Here is a 20,747-nt window from a genome sequence, read left to right on the forward strand (position 1 = left end):
AAATAAATGTTGGATAGGAGAAGCTTGTTTGCAATAGCCATCCAAAGCCTTAAAATGCAGTAGGCCTTCTAAATCAACTTTTTCTGTGTAGTGATAGTGTATACAATCATAGCAGTCATATGCAGTAGGCATTGACATGGAAATGTCTGAGGCTTAAGTTGTCATCCTTGAAAGAGGAGAGAAGTGTCAAACACTCCCGTGTCACACTGAAAGATTATTCCTGCAACTCGGGAGTGTGCGGCACGTCTCTCCTCTTTCAGGTGTTTTACTGGTTGCCAGCACCTCCTTTTCTGGTGTGCGTTTTGCACCTCCACTCATTAAGCTGTCATCCTGTCACATGCTACTGCACTTGTACGTGTGGCGTCTCCACATCCAGCTGATCAGCACAGAGGGAAGGGGTGCACAGTACAGTACAGTATAGTAGAGGTTCTGTGTCTTGCTTCACTCATTCTGTCCTTTAACTCTCCAGAATGACGCGGCTAAAGGTTTTTTGGATTCTCCAAGCCCTTCTGGGTAAGCAAGATAATTTCATTCATTAAATTATGAAAACATTCATTCCCATTCAAAACACACCAGTTATATATTAAGTTGGATTCTCAGGTTTGTCAAAAATAGAAATCTCTGACACTTAATTGTTTAAATTACGCCCAAAATATAGGCTACAGTTCTAAATGATTTTTCCCCTTCATTCAGGTTGCACGTTTGGTAGTGATGTTATCAAGCCATTACAACAGGCTGTTCATGTGGTGGAGGGAGCGTCGGTCTCCCTGTCCTGCAACTACACAGGAGGAACAGGCAGTGAGCTGTACTGGTATCAACAGCTGCCTGGGTCAAGACCGGAGTTCATCTTTTTCGTTATGGAATCGGGATTTAACCGGACCGCTGAACATCCCCTGCCCGGGGCGACTGTTCACATTGATAAGGAGGTGAAGCGCGTGGATATGAAGATCTCCATTGTGGCAGTGTCTCACTCAGCCCTCTACTACTGTGCTCTGAGGCCCACAGTGGCAGGAAGCTGGCAGAGGGATGACAAAAACCTGACAGGAGAGGGAGGAATATAGTGTGTTTTAAAATGGATTTGCCATGTTATATTAACCCCTTAGCGCAGCACTATGACTCTCTGTAATGTCACAGAAATGTTGTTATGATGTAGTTAAGCATGTTCACAAAGTGAATAGGGTCGCTGGCGACCCCTGCTGCAGTAAGAGGCTACAGGCTTTTAAATATTTTTCACATATCACGGCAAAGCTCTCTCCTATCTTTTTTCTCTTATCTTTTAAAAAAAAAATCAGTTTATAATGTCTTTATCATATTTCACTGTTACTTTGCAGTAGAACTGCTGACTTGGCATTGACATTGAGGGAGATGCTCTGTCATGTTTTGAATAATGAAGGATGAACTTGATCATTAAAATTATCTACTGTTTGCAAGCAACACATACTGTATAGCCAAAGAAGGATATCAATAACAGGTTCATACACAACATATTGATATGAAGTGAATATACTGTATAATAATTTGTGGATCACCAAATAGCGTATATGTCAATTAGTGGTGTGGATCGGCACTGCCCTCACGATCCGATTCGATCACGATTCGGGAGGTAGTAGATCCGATTCGATTCGATTCTGTTAGATCCAATCCGATTCGATTCAATTCTACAATGCATTGCAATGCATTACATTTCTACTGAACGCAAAGCAAATGTTCAGCCATGATGAGGAAATACAAGTAGTCAGATACTGAGCAACAATTTATTGGCTGTTTTCTGTATCAGTCTGTATCAGTCTTGCAATGTTTTGAAGTGTTTTTATTTAATTTAACATTCATTTGCTCCCGAAATATCCATGGAAGTAATTGAAACTTAAAAAAATTGCCGGATTGATACTGGAACTTGCCGGATCTGGATCTGGATCGTCCATGCCCCGGATCGATTCGGATCGCCGAATCGATCATTGTTGACACCACTAATGTCAATACCATCCAGATAGTGAATCTGTAGATGTCTGAGGGTATGCCTCTAATCCAAGTGACAATGGCCATGACTTTGCTTTGTATTTTCCATTTTTTCTTGAATAATAAGACAAGTTCTCTCGACTATACCTCTCTATACACAATACACAAATTAAGAGCTGTGAAGCAGGTGTGAAGTCAAGTACACTTTTTCTGAGAAAATAAGAGGACCCTCAAAACTGTTATATATCAACCATTATGAATACAAACAAGGAAGAAAAGGAAAGCCCTTTGTGTGAGTGAAATCAGAATCGTCTTACAACTATTTAAATGCAACACTAAGAGGATGTTATGCATTTGATTTTAGGTCACCAACATGTTAGATGTGCAATTGTAAGCCTGCCATGATACGTACCGGTATAAGTTGTTTGGAAGAATGCCCATAATTTACTAATAGGTGCCCTTGAAAACCTTTTAGGTTTGGTGTGTGTGCCTTTCCCGAGACCATGTCTAGTGCTCTTTATTATTAATGTCCTCATAAATGCTGTATAAATGTTGCTCTCAACACACACCTGAAAAAGCAATGGAACAGCACACCACACCACACACACACACACACACACACACACACACACACACACACACACACACACACACACACACACACACACACACACACACACACACACACACACACACACAATATGGTTCACTCAGAAGACACCAGTTCCAGGACAAGTCATCCACTGTTCCTAAGGTCTTGTACTCTGTATTCAGAGAATAACAATAATGTTATACACTATAGCATATGCATCACAATAATTATACACAATAGGCTAATGATATTGTTTGGTTGGTAGAATCAGGTGGCATGGCCAGAGGGCTTGTACTGTAGTAGGGGGAGATTGGCAATTACATGGCATAGGTTTATGCACGTCTTATGGCATCATTGTAGAAAGCAAACATTTTTAACCACAACATTAGAGGGAACCAGCATTATAAACTACTATGAAGACAAAGGGAACTTAATTTACTTATGTATCTAGGGGCCTATATAACTATATGTAATGTACACGATCTGTGTCAAAACTTTTGATCTACGCCCTATAGTGGCTGAGATATGATGACTGTGACAACCTACCCGTGTGACAACCAACCCCAGTCTCCCCTACACGGCATGCAAAGCACCCGAAGAGGACTACTTAGTAATTACATTGGTAAATTAACAACACATACTATTATTGTCGGGACAGGGACAGGGGTTTTTTTGTTGCAATAATCAGGGGAACGTTGTCGGTAAAACCTGTGCAGTGCACAGGTCTTGTTGTTGCCGAATGTTGTGCCATGACTAGGGAAAGAAAACAACAGAGGGAAACATCATGGGGCCAAAGCCAGCAAGGTGAGCTATGAAACAATGGAAAAACTAAAAACTGATCATATAGGCCTACTGTATACAATGTAGTGTACATTTGGAACAAATTACCTGAGAAATAACAGAAGTCACCAATCTAAAATACATATGTTAGGTCTATGTGTCCTCTCCGGTGAACTGTGCAGCTTGCCAAGTTACTCCACCATACAATCACAGTCATCTTAAAACATTAGGTTTAGGATAGAGTTAGTGCAATACTATATGTATGTAGGCCTATGGCAGCTCATCTTCAGACAGTAGCATCCACATCCCGTCTCTCTTCTGCTTCTGTTGAGCACATATTAAACATCTGTTTGGCCGATTTAAGTCTGATGCTGCGTAAACTCTGCATTGACCTATAGGGACCTGGAGCGACATAGACGCTGCATTCAGTCTCTAGAGATTTGAGCTGATGTTAGAGCTGAATGAACACTAATGCAAGATGAGGGCCTTAGCTTTTAAATACAACTCCCCAAAAAGGGCTTAGACATTAGGCATTTGTTGCAGGTGCCATAACCTTAAATGGGTCAAACATTGCCTCTGTTCATATCAACAGTCATCATTCAGCCACAACAACAACACCAATCACATTCTAATTCAAGATGAAGGCCCTTGCTTTTAAATACAACTTCCCAAAAAAGGTTAGTTCTTAGGCATTCAACAGGCGTTTCTGTAGGAGCCTTAGGCTTAAATGGGTCAAACATTGCCTCTGTTCATATCAATAATCATCAATCAGCCATAACAGCAACATTAATCAGAGCCCTAAATTACATTAATTAAAAAATCTTTCTTATGTGTTGTCTAGCAATTTCAAACAGATATATCCACATAATTCCTCATAATTTACAAAACAACAACAAAACAACAAAAACAATCTTACTGTCAAGGAACGGTGCTGTTGAAACCAGATCCAAAGCCAACAGGGGTACAGTGCTGTGAGAGGCGTATTATATACTGCAAACAGGGTCGCCGCTAGTCATAAGCAGAGTAGGCAGAGTGCTTAGGGCACCAACCAGTGCTTGGAGCACCAACCACTTTGCCCCCAAAATTGAGGCCTCTTAAGTTGAGATTGACTAAACCAGCGGTCCCCAACCACCGGGTCGCGGACCGGTGCCGGTCCGTGGACTATTTGATACCGGGCCGCACGACATAAGTTTTTTTTTTTGTTTTTTTTTTAATCCAGAAGACATGCCTTTGTTATGAACTGCAGTGCAGAACTTATCTCAAATATAACTTTTAGTATCGCCATATTAATATTTGCATTAGCCTAGACGTAGCACAAGTAGGCTATTTTAATTTTCAATAACAAGCAAACTTTTCTTTGTGCCGTCCAATCAGTTGAATGTCAAATGCGCCAGACGCATGCTCCGAGGTCGCGCCCACTTTACATTTCAATGCTGCAATGCAAAGTGGATGGTGGCCGTTTTGGAGAGTTGGCTGTCTTCTCCGGGCGGCTCTTTCTTTTTAAGGCTTTTGAACATTGCGAAGCAAACTTTTGGGAGCTATTTTAGAAATCCACTTCTATCATTTGTTGCTATTGTATTTCAGTTTTGTGACAACGCTGTGTTACAAACGTAATTGCGTTGCGAGACATGTTTTGTGGTTGCAACTAATAATGACCAACACTTGTTTCAGGAGCTCCTGAAAGTCAGCGTTAGCAGAAAATCAAGCGATGACATGCAACCTTTTGCCGTTTTAAAAATATTGCACATAAAACCACAGGCACTCGAACCGCGGTAGAATCAAACGCTGGTTATGCAGCAGTCCACACAAACGCGACGCGAGGGCACGAGCTGCTAGTGGCAAACTTCAGCGGTATCATCTCCAGCATCCAACTATTCCCCGTGTCGTGTGTTCGAGAAAACAATGACGACTGCTTGTTGGAAACGGTTGATCTTGAATTAATAGAAGCGCCACTTAACCAGGAGACCTATAACCCAGTCATAAATAGCCCTGAATTTCACTGCGCAAAATGCCCTCAATGAAAATGAACATGGCCAGAGCAGAGAACGCATAGGGCCTATTCTCGCATGGTGAAAAATAGTAGCAGTATGTAGTAGCCTAGTTTTGGGTGATCTCCCTTGCACCACTAGCTCTATGACCAAGAATGGCTCCACAAATTAGTGGGGTAATTGTCAGTTTAATAGTCAAATACTGAATGTTACACATTTTGAATGGAATGAAGGAAAAGGATTAGGCCTTATTTTTAGACCCTATTGATACTATTGATACTATTATTATTAGGCCTATTAATAATAACAATGATAACTAATAGGCCTAATAATAATAGTGTGGTGATAATAATATTTATTATTATTATTATTATTATTATTATTACGCGTGACTACCGGTCCGCGAAAAAAAAATGGGACTCAAACCGGTCCCTGGTGCCAAAAAGGTTGGGGACCCCTGGACTAAACAACATCATGGGGAAAAAAGTATTGAATTACATTGCAAAGCATATAGGAATATTTATTAGTTAGTAGATTATTATTATTATGACTATTTAATTAAGAGGGGGGGGGCTCCTTACCAGTTATGCTTGGGCCTCTAAAACTGTAGTAGCAGCCCTGACTGCAAACGCACCTGCCACTTGGATTGGCATTTCCTGTTGACACAGATTCATTGTTTACGTCCTGATATGCTTCGAAAGAGAAAAAACTTCAAGTACTGTAGTAGTCTGTGTTTAATGAATTCAGCAAAATATTTAACACTATTTTTTTGTTCAATACAGTCAAGCTGCTTTAATTATGTCTGGGCTGTATTAGAGTGTTAAGAGTTGGGTTTGGACATAATCTTTCAGTCAGATTAGTCCTGTGTATTTTATGTTTGCTTGCTTGTTTAAATCCATGTATTTATTCATTCAAGTGTAGGCCTACTGTATAGGCCGTATTTGTTATGTTACGATTTATTAAGGACTAATATGTCTCCCCTTGACTGCAATTGCACTAAACAAGCAGTAGCCAGGTATTTTCAAAGTTACAGACTGTAAGTTTGATTTTTTTCATTGACTTAAGTAGCCTATTATGATGACCAAAAACTGACAATGAATTGTTGTTTGAATTTTACTACACAAGCACTAAACGAAGAAAAAATGTCAGCAGAAATCCTGTAACTGGTGTGAAAGGAATGATGATCATATGTTGGTAAACATTGCCATCTACAGGTCACTGGAAAATATATTACACAATGTAAAACAGTTCTGCATGTTCCCACCAATGCCAGTAGGTGTCACTGTCTACCATCCACTTGTCACACTCTAACCCTTGTCAACCGGTCCTTCAGGGCTCCCCCTGCTGTCAGAACGGATATAAACACACCAGCCGAGACAGACACGTGTCTTGTCAAATGACATATCTAGGTCCACATGTGCTTTATGCCACGTGCATGCTGTGTGTGTGTGTGTGTGTGTGTGTGTGTGTGTGTGTGTGTCCGTGCGTGCGTGCGTGCGTGCGTGCGTGCGTGCGTGCGTGCGTGCGTGCGTGTTTCTTGTGTTTGGCAGCCTAGGACATGTACATATTGCATTGCGTGGGCTGCAGCTCTGTGGACTTAATAGGGCTAATTACTATTCAAAAAAAGACTGCCAAATACTGCTCAATCCCTGCAATAATTGGATGCTTAGCAGTATGGTGAAGAAGGTACCATGTTTATCCCCTAAACAATCTAAATTAACCAGGCCCATTCTGATCTAGTGTAATGTATTGCATAGAGCTTCATGATTCTGATCAGTCCTTACCGACTGCTATGATATTTTGCTTCCAACGCTATTTGGATTTGCAATGCTGCCTTTCTGGTAAGATGCAAATAAAAGTATTGAAGTGTGTGTGTGTGTGTTTGTGTGTGTGTTTGTGTGTGTGTGTGTGTGTGTGTGTGTGTGTGTGTGTGTGCGCGTGCGTGCGTGCGTGCGTGCGTGCGTGCGTGCGTGCGTGCGTGTGCGTGTGCGTGTGCGTGTGCACGCGCGCGTGTGCGTGTGTGTGCGCGAGCATGTGTATGAGCATGTGTATCCATTGCATCACTGGTGTCTTTGTTGCTATGTTTTCTGTTTAATTTTCTGTCCATTTTATGTTCTGTTTTATGTCATTTTGAAAGTGTATGCATAGTATAGCAGCGAGATTTCATTCAGGATCAGTGTGCTACTAACTGTGTTGCCCCGTCCAGTCTTGGCTAAGGCTTCGATAGAGAAACATACAGTACAGAGTAACATTCCAGCCGAACCATTATGTCCATGATTTGAAAGATTTTATAATGGTCAGCACTGGACAGCATATTTCCTGACAAATCATCCTTTAACCACTTATGCCTCTTTTCCACTGGGGGTTTTCTTATAGGTCTACAGCTCGACAAAGCGCAGCTCGACCGTCATTTTTTGCTTTTCAAATGGGCATGACACAGATCAATCAAAAAGCAAAAAGTGGAGGTCGAGTCGCGCCGTGTCGAGCTGTTGGCCTATCAGAAAACCAGCAGTGGAAAAGAGGCAATAGACACTTTAAAATGGCAAAATGGCAGACCTGGTGCCTTTGAGATTTATTTATTTTTTAAATCCACTGATTCCTCTGCAAGTAAAGTCATGCTTGTGTATTTATACTGAAGATGACCTTCTACTCTGGTAGCCTCTTACTGCGGCTGGGGTCGCCGGCGAGCCTATTCACTTGCTGAAAATGCTCATCTACATCATAACAACATTGCTATGACATTACAGAGGGCCATAGTGCTGCGCTAAGGGGTTAATGGGTGTGCAGAATTAAATGTTTGGACATTATGATTCATCACTCAAAACGTACAACTAAATCTACATGTGTCAGAGATGGTGGCATTTCACATTGTAGGCTATTATTGTGGTATGTGCTATCTATTATTACAGAATTGCACTTGCTTCATGCAAAGTCTATCTGTGTTGCAAACTAGGAATCTAGGTATATCTTGTCTTATTCAAAACCACAACACAACATTGTGCTCTGAAATTACAATCCCCCCAGAAGTGTGTGATCTGCAGAGGGTAGGCCTACTATTTAGTGAAGTTGGACAGCTACAAAACCTGAAGTAGTCCACTTTCCCTGAAGTGCCACTGACAGTCTGTACTGTACGCAGCTGAACTCATGAAAGTGTTGTGAAATATGAGTTTAAATGCTTATTTCTTTCTCTGATACATGCATGTTTCTGATTTTGCACATACTGCAGAGAGGTTGCTCTTGCATTAACCATCATGACTTTAAGTAGGCTTACTGCAAAACAAGACGAGTCACACAAAAAATAAAGCCTGCACACCATAAACAATATGTTGTATTTGACAAATGTATGTTCTAGTATGTGCATTTTTTCATATGTAGAATGAAAATTGTGCCATAAAAGTGTGACATTGTTTGACTCATGTACTGTATTTCAGGGGGGCCATGCTCATGCACATTATTCTCTGCAAAGTGCAGTGCATGATGTTCTCATCCGCCTGCATGTCCCCGTTCTCTCACCCCTCCTACACACACACACACACACACACACACACACACACACACACACACACACACACACACACACACACACACACACACACACACACACACACACACACACACACACACACACACACACACAAGCATGCAAGCACACATACACACACACACACACACACACACACACACACACACACACACACACACACACACACACACACACACACACACACACACACACACACACACACACACACACACGTACACACACGTACACACACACACACACACACACACACACACACGCAGCCCCAAGACACAGCCTCACATCCTGTCTCAGAAAGCCTCGCAGCAGCAAAACAACCACAGACGTCTCTGACGCAGGCAGGAAGTGAGCCGCCATGTCTTATTTCTGTACTGCACCCACCACTTCCTGTGGAAGATAATGCGTCGCTCGCTCACGCAGAAGCCCATCTGTCCTTCCAGCCTACTTAACCCCCTATACGTAGCCTATCTGCTGCAAACCATCTCCCCTCTCACCACGCCTCGCTGCTAAACACTGTGGTTGATCGAAGTTGTTTTTTGTGAGATGTTTTGTCAGATGTTTTCCATGCATAATGGGGCCATGTGAACCTGACGATGACACCATTTTGTTGTGAGCAACCTCTCTGATGGCCCCCATTTTGTATAATAATTTCTGAAATAAAGTTTACGAATAAAATATAATTGAGTGTATTGTGAAGTTAGATGGCTGTGATGGTTGTGATCTGACACATTGGCCTAATAATTCTGTAAAGTAGAATAGAACTGTATTGATTGCCTACTGAAGGAGATAAAGCTATACAACAGCATGCACAAATACACATAATAGATTTTAGATATTAATCATAGCACACACCTACATACATTCAAACATTAGTAAGACTAAACATCTAGCACCAACCTGCATGACAACAAAGACTACCTGAATGGACAAAAAAAGAAAAAGTATGATACAATACAATACAATACAATACAATACAATACACAATAAAGTACACAAGTATTCAAGAAGGTGCAACATGTTCTGGAGCCTTTCAGTTGTCCAATGTGACCTGAAAGATTGTCCAATATCATGTAGTACATAGAGTAGCCTTCATAATGAACACATAGTACATAGTAATTAGCAATACTCCAGCATGGAGAATAATGTGACCTAGTGGGGGTGACTTGAGGTAATCCAAGTGCATGAAAGTGACCTCATAAAGATGGTCCTGCATGTTGTAAGTGTCTCTGAGTGCAGTGGTTATCCTTGGAGGGAGGTCCTTGTAGTCCAGTCCCCCATGATGATGTCATTTTGTGTGTTGTTTAACAATATAGCCAACGGGACAATGGATCTCTGTAACCTGTCAGTCCTGCAGGAGTCTATAGCTAATCAGAAGCACGTGGTTGGTGAAGATGGTGTGCAGGAGGTGTCTAGCATTGTCCAGTGTAGGCTACAGTGTGATCTGTTAAGGCTTCTTCTCTCAGCTGTTGCAGTGAGTCCCCTGCTCCATGCCCACCACACACCCTGCCTTTCTCACCAGCTTGTCTAGACGTCCAGCATCTCTCTACACACCACAGCACAACATGCTGCACCCTTTAAAAGTATACATTTGTTTTTTTCAAATGTTTTTGTAATGAGCTCAATGGAATATAAGATGTGATATTAAGGAGAGAGAGCAATGTTTAGTCAGTGATGTGACACAAAAATGTGAGGCATCAAATTAAACAGATCTCATTGCTCTTCTTTCTTCTTTGTCTTCTTTCTTTCTTTCTCCTCCCATCTATATGCAGTGAGGTATTTACATAGAAACCAGTTGCATAATGAGATATCTTTATGATTGCACATTTGTTTTATTGGTGGCTGTGAAATCAGGAAGAAAGTTTTATCCCTAATGATTTGTATCAAAATAGAGGAAGTTTCAGAGGCCTTCTATATTTGCAGATTGACATGGTATGCACAGCAGGTCTGCATGCTTGTCACTGCTTGTGTGTTTGATCATTGTCAGTGTGTTGCAGATTGACCAGCTGTTGACCAGCTGTTGTCTCTAAATTAGCCATGTACTATATATTCTAAGTTTCAATATCTTACACAGAAAGAGGTTGTAAGTAGTGGCACCAGCAAGAAAACATAACAAACAAGCAAACTGCAGTGGAATATTCCATACTAAGATCAGATGATGCCAAAAAAGGCTGAGGGTGACACTTCATGCAACTCAGCCAAAACCATAAGGGGAAAAAATGCATTGATTGCTTGTATGGCATTGCAGAAACATACAGCACTGTCTTTAGTAGAGATGAACAGTGACTGCATTGTATAGTATATGAGAGATTGTGAAAGACATTCATCAGTGCAGTACGTGTGTGTGTGTGTGTGTGTGTGTGTGTGTGTGTGTGTGTGTGTGTGTGTGTGTGTGTGTGTGTGTGTGTGTGTGTGTGTGTGTGTGTGTGTGTGTGTGTGTGTGTGTGTGTGTGTGTGTGTGTGTGTGTGTGTGTGCGTGTGTGTGTGTGTGTGTCAGTGCTCCACTGGGATTTATAAAATAATGATATACAGGCCTAATGAGATGGAATAGGGATGGAATAGGTTATTACAAGGCAGTTTTTTGGGAATATTGTTTATCTTATTGTTTCTTATTTTCTTTTGGTGTACATGAATTATTATTAAACTACTTTCCCTGCAAACCTGCTGCGGCCTTCCAGGGGTCCCCCACTTTGAAAGGTCAAGGTCAGGTCAAGGTCAACTTTACTATCCCCAGAGATTCAGAGACTCAAGGGGTCAACATTACACATATCTTCAAAGCATATAAACATACAGTATAGACAGACAATAGACAGTACACATACCACATTCAAATAAATAGGTGATAAAAAGGTGTGATATACAATAAAATAACAATAAGGTATAAAAACAGAAGATAAGAACTGTGCTGCATAAAATTAATACAATGCATAAAATTGATTTTGTAAACCACTGGAGTAGAGCACTTTTATTTATCATGAAGGAAATGAAGGTGTCTGTCAGCTTACAAAAATACACAAAGACCTAATATACATCATTGCACATTGCAGTAAACATAGGGGTATAGCACCCAATTGAGTACAATCAGCCTTTCACAGCAGTTCACACACACACACACACACACACACACACACACACACACACACACACACACACACACACACACACACACACACACACACACACACACACACACACACACACACACACACACACACACACACACACACGCACACACTCACACACACACACACACACGGTAAAATGTCAGGGTAGGGTCTTGTACTGTACACAAAAGACTAAAGAGTTACTTGTAATAAGAGATACTCAGTGCAGTTAAAGTCCTGGGTGATTGTCCTGTGTCCTGTGTTTAGAGTCTTTCAGTGTAGTAGTGCAATAGGTAGTGCAAAATGGTTATCCCAGGGCGGGTGAGGTGACTCTAGATGTAAACACATTAACGAGACAATAACACTTGTGTGACTGCACTGCAGTCTGAAGAAAGTGCAAACTGACCACATCATCAGAGCACCCCTTCCTGCATGTCCCTGTGTGTGTGCGTGTGCGTGTGCGTGTGCGTGTGCGTGTGTGTGTGTGTGTGTGTGTGTGTGTGTGTGTGTGTGTGTGTGTGTGTGTGTGTGTGTGTGTGTGTGTGTGTGTGTGTGTGTGTGTGTGTGTGTGTGTGTGTGTGTGTGTGTGTGTGCGCGTGTGTGCGCGTGTGTGCGCGTGTGTGTTTAGGGCAAGTCTAGAATCAAATGCATTTGTTAACTGCAGTCTCACATATATTATGAAGTTTGAGGTATGCCAACCCTTACAAGAATAAGCATTAGATACTGAGGCTGAATTACATACAAGAAAAACAGATACAAGCTGACTTTCAAAACATGAATTGTTGTCAATAAAATAATGACTCAATCACAATTCTGTTTGAACACTGGATTCCAACATGGAATGGAAATGGATACATTTCTGTCCTTTATAAGACAAGAGGAATCATCTTTTTCTTTATATGAAATCAGAACCAGTGCACAATGATTATAAACAGTTGAAAACACACACACACTGTTTATAACATCACAGATACGGCATATGCATATGCACGCACCCACGCATCCACCCACGCACGTACACGTATACACACACACACACGCGCACGGACGCACGCACGCACGCACGCACGCACGCACGCACGCACGCGCGCACGCACGCACGCACGCACGCACGCACGCACGCACACACACACACACACACACTAAAAAAAAAAACATTTTAATCGTCACTAATCATGCATTCTTTGGTATGTCTGTTACTTGTGACCTTAGGCTACACACATGCTGATGTTTCACTGTTTCCTCTTGGATGTGTTGGATTACAGCAACTTAATGAACTTTGCAAATGAATTGGACCTGTTGTTGCAAGATCTCCAAGCAGTCTTGTTTCCGTAAAAAGAAGTTACCGGTAGTACAGCATGCGTCTCAGTCATTTGCCCTGAGTCAATCAGAGAAATGCTGTGACTGAATGGAAGACATATATAACAACTGAATGTGAATGCATGAAAACAGATTGGTATGACTGGTATGTTCTCTTTCCATGCATAGGCTACTGTGTAGGTGGGTTGTTTCTGTTGTAGGCTGCTTTCACCACTCATATTCACCGAAAGAGTTTGACATCATGACAGCGTGTTGACATTGATTTGCATTACATTTCACACTAAAGTTAAAGCAGCAGGGGTTTTTTATACAGGAGAGGTATTCATGCTTTTCACTGCTTCTGTGTTCGATCATTGTCAGTGTGTTGCCAGCCACTGTAACAGTATATAGAGCCTACATCAGAATTGTATTGCTAGAATGTGGATTTGAAACCAAGGCAAATTATGAAGGTATATGTACAGTTACTTTATTGTCTGCGCCTTTTTACATGACACACATTGCCAATGTACCCTCGCACACAAGGCCCTTTATGTTTTCACAGTACCAATCAGTCAGTAATTACCAGTGTTTGATGCAAAATACTTAATCCTCTAACAATACAGTAGCTATAAATTAATTATATTAATTTCATACATATTATCATAATTGTTTACAGTAACACTGTAGTGGAATGCAGCTAGGTGTCCTCATTTCTCATTTAAGTAGGCTAAGCACGCCAAAGCATAAACCACATGTTCTGTTATCTGAAGTGGGCATGACATAGAAAAACAGACATATAGGAAAGGAAATGGGAGTGATTTTATTTCAATGGAAAACAGCTGCTGTGGATGTGGGTTTGTGAATTCTCGCTAGATCTCATACTAACCAATTGCAGCTGCTCCTGTATGAATACGCCTGCGTTTCCGCCACAGATGACTCTGATGTTCCGGTGGTGGAAAACACGACACCTTTGCCGGAAGAAGAGAAGAACCACAATTATTATGTTAGGCCTACCTGCTCTTCCACTTGTTTTCGTGTAATGCAAGCTGCATTGCAAACGTTGACATGCAGACATGAAATGTTTTGGATATTGCCAGTACAGACAATATTGTAGCATTGCCACCATTGTTTGTGAATCCCACCTTTCATCTTCCTGAATACACACACACACACACGTACACACACTTCTCAATTTGCCTTCATCTAGAATGTTGCATCTCAAATGTAAAACATCTGAACAATTAACTCAGTTGATCCAACATGTCCTGCCTGAACTGATGGTGTCTTGGTGACAATAGGGAATAAATTATCACATGAAAGCTACAACAACAAAAAAACAATGATCTCAGATGTAATCAGTCTAATTTCTGATCAATAGTTTATTAGAGTGCTCATCAGCTTACGGATGTTTGTCACTAATTGTATGAAATGAGATAAGCGACTCCTCACAGTCACAGGGAGTTGATGATTCTCATACCGGCAATACCTGATTCAAAGATATAGCTACTGATTTTCATTAAGACCATCATGGGCACTGATTAACATTATGTTCACGTGGTCTTGTCTGCTCAACAGGTCACTGTCACTGTATGGACTAGAATGTTTGATATTGGTACCTGTACATACATTGCTGAAATATACTGTTTAAGGCAGTACATGAGTACATAGATATATCCGGCAAAAACATACATACATACATACATACATACATACATACATACATACATAGGCCTACATACATACATACATACATACATACATACATACATACATACATACATACATACATACATACATACATACATACATACATACATACATACATACATACATACTGTACATACATACATACATACATACATACATACATACATACATAGACTACATACATACTGCCCTAATGTGGGACAATTTTTGTCAGTTCAACTTTGGTGGTTTATTAAAATTTAATGACAACATTTCAATACAAACAAATTACACTCTTTTCATCCTCTAGTTATGCTCTAATCAAATAAAACCTCTAAAAACATGTTAAGTGTTTCTAATTCGAATAATTTGGATATCAATGTAAGTTGGTCAAAAACCATGGTTATCCCTAAAGTGGGACACTCGGTTTCCTAATGTGGGACAGTGTATATTAAAAGGTCTCTAAAACATGTTTGTGTAAAATATTAATTCAAAATGTTATCTGCCACTCTTTAAGACATATCAGCTACACACTTAGAGCATGTTTTATGAATTATGTTTTACTTTCTTTTATTGGTAAATATGACTGAGACTGTTTGAACCCATTGCACACAATTGGTCACTTCAACATGGCAGCTCTATTTGAGGAAAGAACTTCCTGTTTTTGGACCCAAATGTTGTGTTGATAGCTGTGCTCCAGTAGATTAGGCCAGAAAGACTGAAATACACCTTTGATATAGATTTAAATATCTATTTTCTTATGTGGACAGGGTGTTTGACTTCATAGTAATTGTTTGACTTGATTAAATTACTACTTTTACAACTGTCCCACATTAGGAAAATCTTGTGTCCCACTTTAGGACGCACCTATCCTAAAGTGGGACACTAATAATATGGTTTAAAAATAAAATATAACATTATTTTGTATATACCACACATTATTTTCTGATGAACATATACCTATCCAACATATTTATCAAAAAATTGACAATGTTGCTTTGATTGGAATTGATTTATACCCTAAAGACAAATTTGCCCAAATGCTATGCAATTTGCCATTTTGATGGACTTCACCCAGGGTCCTTCTTCTTGATTGTAACCCCTCCCTGGAGAATTACTATACATTTACTAAACCATGATATTATGATAACAGGATGATAGGGCTTTTATTTGGTTATAGTTTTGTAAACATTTACCAACTTGGGGCAAAGCTACACCCCTTAAACCTTAAGGTGTCCCACATTAGGCATCGTCCCACATTAGGGCATTCTACCCTACATACATACATACATACATACATACATACATACATACATACATACATACATACATACATACATACATACATACATAGATACATACATACATACATACATACATACATACATACATACATACATACATACATACATACATACATACATACATACATACATACATACATAGGCCTACATACATACATTTGTACTGTAAGATTCTTGTATAAACAGATCATAGTTACAGGCTATGTCAGTGGGTCTGACTGGTTTTTTTGTCATCTCAAGGTGGGAGCAGGTTAGCAAAGCTTGACCTTAGTGCCTTATTCAGTGTGCGAACCTGCTCCCACCTTGAACTGTACTTTTTGGGTCCACGCACCTGCTTATTTTTCTTGGCTCCTGTTTTTTTTGCCATTGACAAGCAAATGATGTCTGGTGTGTTATTTCTCAAAAAGAGTTTCTGGACAGTAACCAGTGTGACAAGCATATGTTTCTAAAGTTGTTCCTCAGCAGGTGGACGGAGCATACCAGTACACATAATGGGCCTACATACAGTGCACCATAGCCTAGGCCTACATATGCATTTACATACAAGTGTAAATATGTATGCAGTTAGGCCCATAACTATTTGAGCATCGGCACAATATTTATTCTTTTGGCTCTATAACACACAACAACGGATTTGAAGTGAAACAAACAAGCTATGCTTTAACCCCAGACTCCATGTGTTCATTTATCAGTGTTCACATCCAAATCACATTAACAGGATATACATTGCAACAGTTTTTGTATGTGGGTGGTTGACGTGACGCCTTGTTTTTTCGTAACATTGGTTAAAAACCTACAAAACTGTTATTTTTCCTTTGAAAAACAAATGTCAATGAAAGAAGATGTGGTACATTATGTTTCATATTAGTCTTAGATGAGAAAAACATTTTTGTTAAGATTCATGTAAAGGTTTATATGTCAAATATCCCGCGTTGTGACTGTAACATTAATGAAACCTGGAATATAATATATATATATATATATATAAATTAACCAACAACATTTTGAATAATGTATGAAGCATTTGGCATGATTGCATAAATATTAACTTTAAGATATGTGAATGTGAAAAAACTCAAGACAGTAATATTAACTACAAGTTCAATTTCGTAACACAAATTGCGTCCTGTGGGTTGACATGTATGTCAGTGTTTGTGAATGGGCAGCTGCAAGGCCAACTACAAGGGTCTTAGTAAAGACTGGCTCCTAACCAGTCACTACCTCAGTTATTGGAGAGTGCTGTGGAAGTTTAAGGTGACTATTAACCTCTTAATATGTCTTCATATTGCAATGTTTCTGTCACGCAATGCTTAGGTTCATTTTATGGTGTCCTGTGGTGTGACTGCTCTTATAGAAGGAAAATGAAAAACACATATTAAGATTAAACACAATATCATTATCAAGTTAGCATGAGCTCAGATGTCAGTCATGTATACAAAAGGATTAAAATGGCCATAATGCAGTGAATTTCCTGTGGTGTGACTTAATTTTCCTGCGGTGTGACATGCCTATGCAATGTGTTGATGCAGGACACATTTTCCCAAAAATGGCAAAAAAATAAGGCGAAATTGCACGGACCACTAAGTGCTTTATTTTCTCCAATTTTTTCCATCATTTTTTTCAGGAATTGGAAAACGTTCTCTTTTTTTGTGTTACGCCCTTAAACGTCAACCACCCATGTGCTCCCCACTTCTAGAGGGACCAAAAGTAATTGGACAATAGGCTGCTCAGCTATTCAATTATCAGGCAGGCCTATTTGTTATTCCCGTACTATCCCATTCACAAGATGTAGGCTACATAAAAGGTCTCAGGGTTTCATTTCTATAGCCTATATTATTACGAAGTCTCCATGAGATCCAAAGGCATCCTGTCACCATCAGTGACGCAAGCCATCATTAGGTGTACAAAAAAAGAGATTTGATTTTGCCAAACAACATGTGAAAAAAAGGTCTTCATAGTTCTGGAACGACATCCTGGACAGATGAGATAAAAATCAACTTGTACGAGAGTCATGGGAAGAAAAAAGTATGAGCAAGGAAAGGATCTGCTCATGATTGAAAGCAGACCTGAATCATAGTGACGAGGTGGGTATGCAGGGGAATTGGCTCCCTTGTATTTATTGATAATGACTGTTGACAAAAGCAGTAGGATGAATTCGGAGATGTTACGGAACATACATTATCTGGCCATACTAAAACAAATGCTTCAGAACTTATTGGCAAAAAATGCTATGCAACAGAGCAGTCAGTCACCTGAATACCTGAGCATGATTGAGCAAGCGTTTCACTTGTTGGAGGAAAAGAAAGGAGATGTCCAAGAGGAAGCTGGAGCTGAAGACCATTGCCTGACACAGCATCCAACATGATCTCTGAAAATTCCGTGCTCCTGGACACGGATGTTAAAGGGACAGTTTGGTCAATTTCAACATGCAGTTGTAATGCTCACACTACCCTGGACTTGTCAGTGCCTGAGATTTTTTTTTCTTCTTCTTCAGCCGTTTCCGAGATCCTGGTCATTGTAATGGGGGCAGCTCTTTGTTTACATTTCAAAAAAACATTTTTATTTATTCCCAAAAACATCCAAAAGGTTATAAAACATCAGTAGACAACTAGCAAACAGCAGTACCTTTTGGGAAAATATTTGGAGTTGGCCTATGTTTCATTTTTAAAAAATGTAAACAAACGCTGCCCCCATTAGAATTGCTCATATCTCGGAAAGGGCTGAGCCGAAAAATGTGGCATCACCAGATACTGACAAGTCAAGGGTAGCGTGAGCAATACAACTGCATGTTGAAATTGACCAAACTGTCCCTTTAAGGACACGAAATCCGTGTCCAGGAGCACGGATTTAGCCAAAATTCCGTGCTCCTGGACACGGAATTGTTTTCCGTGCTCCTGGACACGGAATTGTTTGAAGTGCTTTCTATAGGCTATTTCCACAGTCTTGTGTTTTCTCAGGATTTTTCTAATTTCAAATATTTTGTCTAAAAAAAAACCATTTCTTACTGACAGGTTAGGGTTAGGCATTGTTTTGGTCTGGGCACAGCTAGTTTTCTTTCATTCATTATATGAGTTTGATAGCCTAGCAACCAACTGGAAAAGGTATTTCTCAAAAATATGTCTTTAATTACAGGTTAAGGTTAGGGAATGTTTTGGTCAGGGCACAACTTAAATTGCTATAGCATTATTTTGTTTAGGATTAGCATTTGGTATGTATTTTCTAATGATAGAGTTAACACAGTGCTGTGGTAATAGCCTATAGAAAGCACTTCCGTGTGCCCATCACAGAAAACAATTCCGTGTCCAGGAGCACGGAAAACAATTCCGTGTCCAGGAGCACGGAATTTTGGCAATATCCCTGCTCCTGGACACGGATTTCGTGTCCTTAACATCCGTGTCCAGGAGCACGGAATTTTTGGAGATCAGGCTGCAACATCATAAGGAAGTAGCCTCTTAGTGCAGATGGGGTCGCCGGAGGGCCTATTCACGATTTGCTAAAAATACTCAACTACATCATAACAACATTGCTGTGATGACTGTACCAAGAGCCTTAGGTAACAGATTAAGACATAGACATTACAATTTTGGTGACAGTAAGGTTATAACATAGGCTGCGCTAAGGGTTTAAGGCCTAGCGTCTAATGATGTTTATGCATTGCAGACTTCAGGCTGTAACTGGCTGGAAAGGATTTGCAACCAAATATTAAAAAGTGAAAGTCTGATGTATGATTTTTAGACTGTCCCATTACTTTTGGTTCCTTAAAGGTACACTGTGCAGGAAATAGTCAAAAAAGGTACAACTATGCTGCTCATTGAAACGGGGTTGCCTATTGCCAAATTTGATCTTTTCATAAAAGTTTACTTAAGTAATATACAAATATTTTGTACTAGGGACCAAATATAGTCATTTTTGCAGCTAAAAATGTCTATTTCTGGAAATTCAAAATGACGGACCATGGAGAAGATCCCCCTTTTCATGTATGAAAAGTGCAATTTTCCCATTTGATGGTGTGGCAAGTATTAATGAAAAAGGTAACATTAGTGAATTGGTAGCATGCATTCTGGAAATAAATAAGTACAAATCTTACACAGTGCACCTTTAAAAATTGGGAGGCGAATATGGAGACTGGTGTAATTCATACACAGCTCGCCTGATTTGCATATACCCTCATATTAACACTGAAAATCTGCAATTATAGCACATATTGTTTGTTTCTTTTCAAATCCATTGGGGTGGCATATAGAACAAAAAAGATGAAAATTGTGGCGATGTGCAAATACTATGGGCCTAAATGTACATAGAGTCGGCCTATATAGGCCTGTCTAATTTCATTTAACAAGTGTTAATTTGATGGTTCCCATTAGGTGGTATTATTTTTCAACATGTTTGAATATTTGTGTACAGTATAGTATGACCATCCAATTATAAAATCATGTTCATCAAGTTCTTTACAAAAAACTCGCTGTCATGTGAAGGAAAGCTGAAATATTGTATACAGCT

The 20,747-nt window shown here is 39.9% G+C and overlaps 1 gene segment (V, D, J or C); it reads left to right on the top strand.

Moving 5' to 3' along the window:
- Positions 1 to 317: 317 nt before the first annotated feature.
- Positions 318 to 1,089, top strand: LOC134465296 (T cell receptor alpha variable 20-like). The segment is given in 2 exon segments: positions 318 to 513; positions 694 to 1,089. Coding segments are annotated over 2 exon segments (411 nt in total).
- Positions 1,090 to 20,747: the final 19,658 nt, after the last annotated feature.

The sequence above is a fragment of the Engraulis encrasicolus genome, chromosome 16 (assembly GCF_034702125.1).
Source record: "Engraulis encrasicolus isolate BLACKSEA-1 chromosome 16, IST_EnEncr_1.0, whole genome shotgun sequence".
Taxonomy (NCBI): Eukaryota; Metazoa; Chordata; class Actinopteri; order Clupeiformes; family Engraulidae; genus Engraulis; species Engraulis encrasicolus.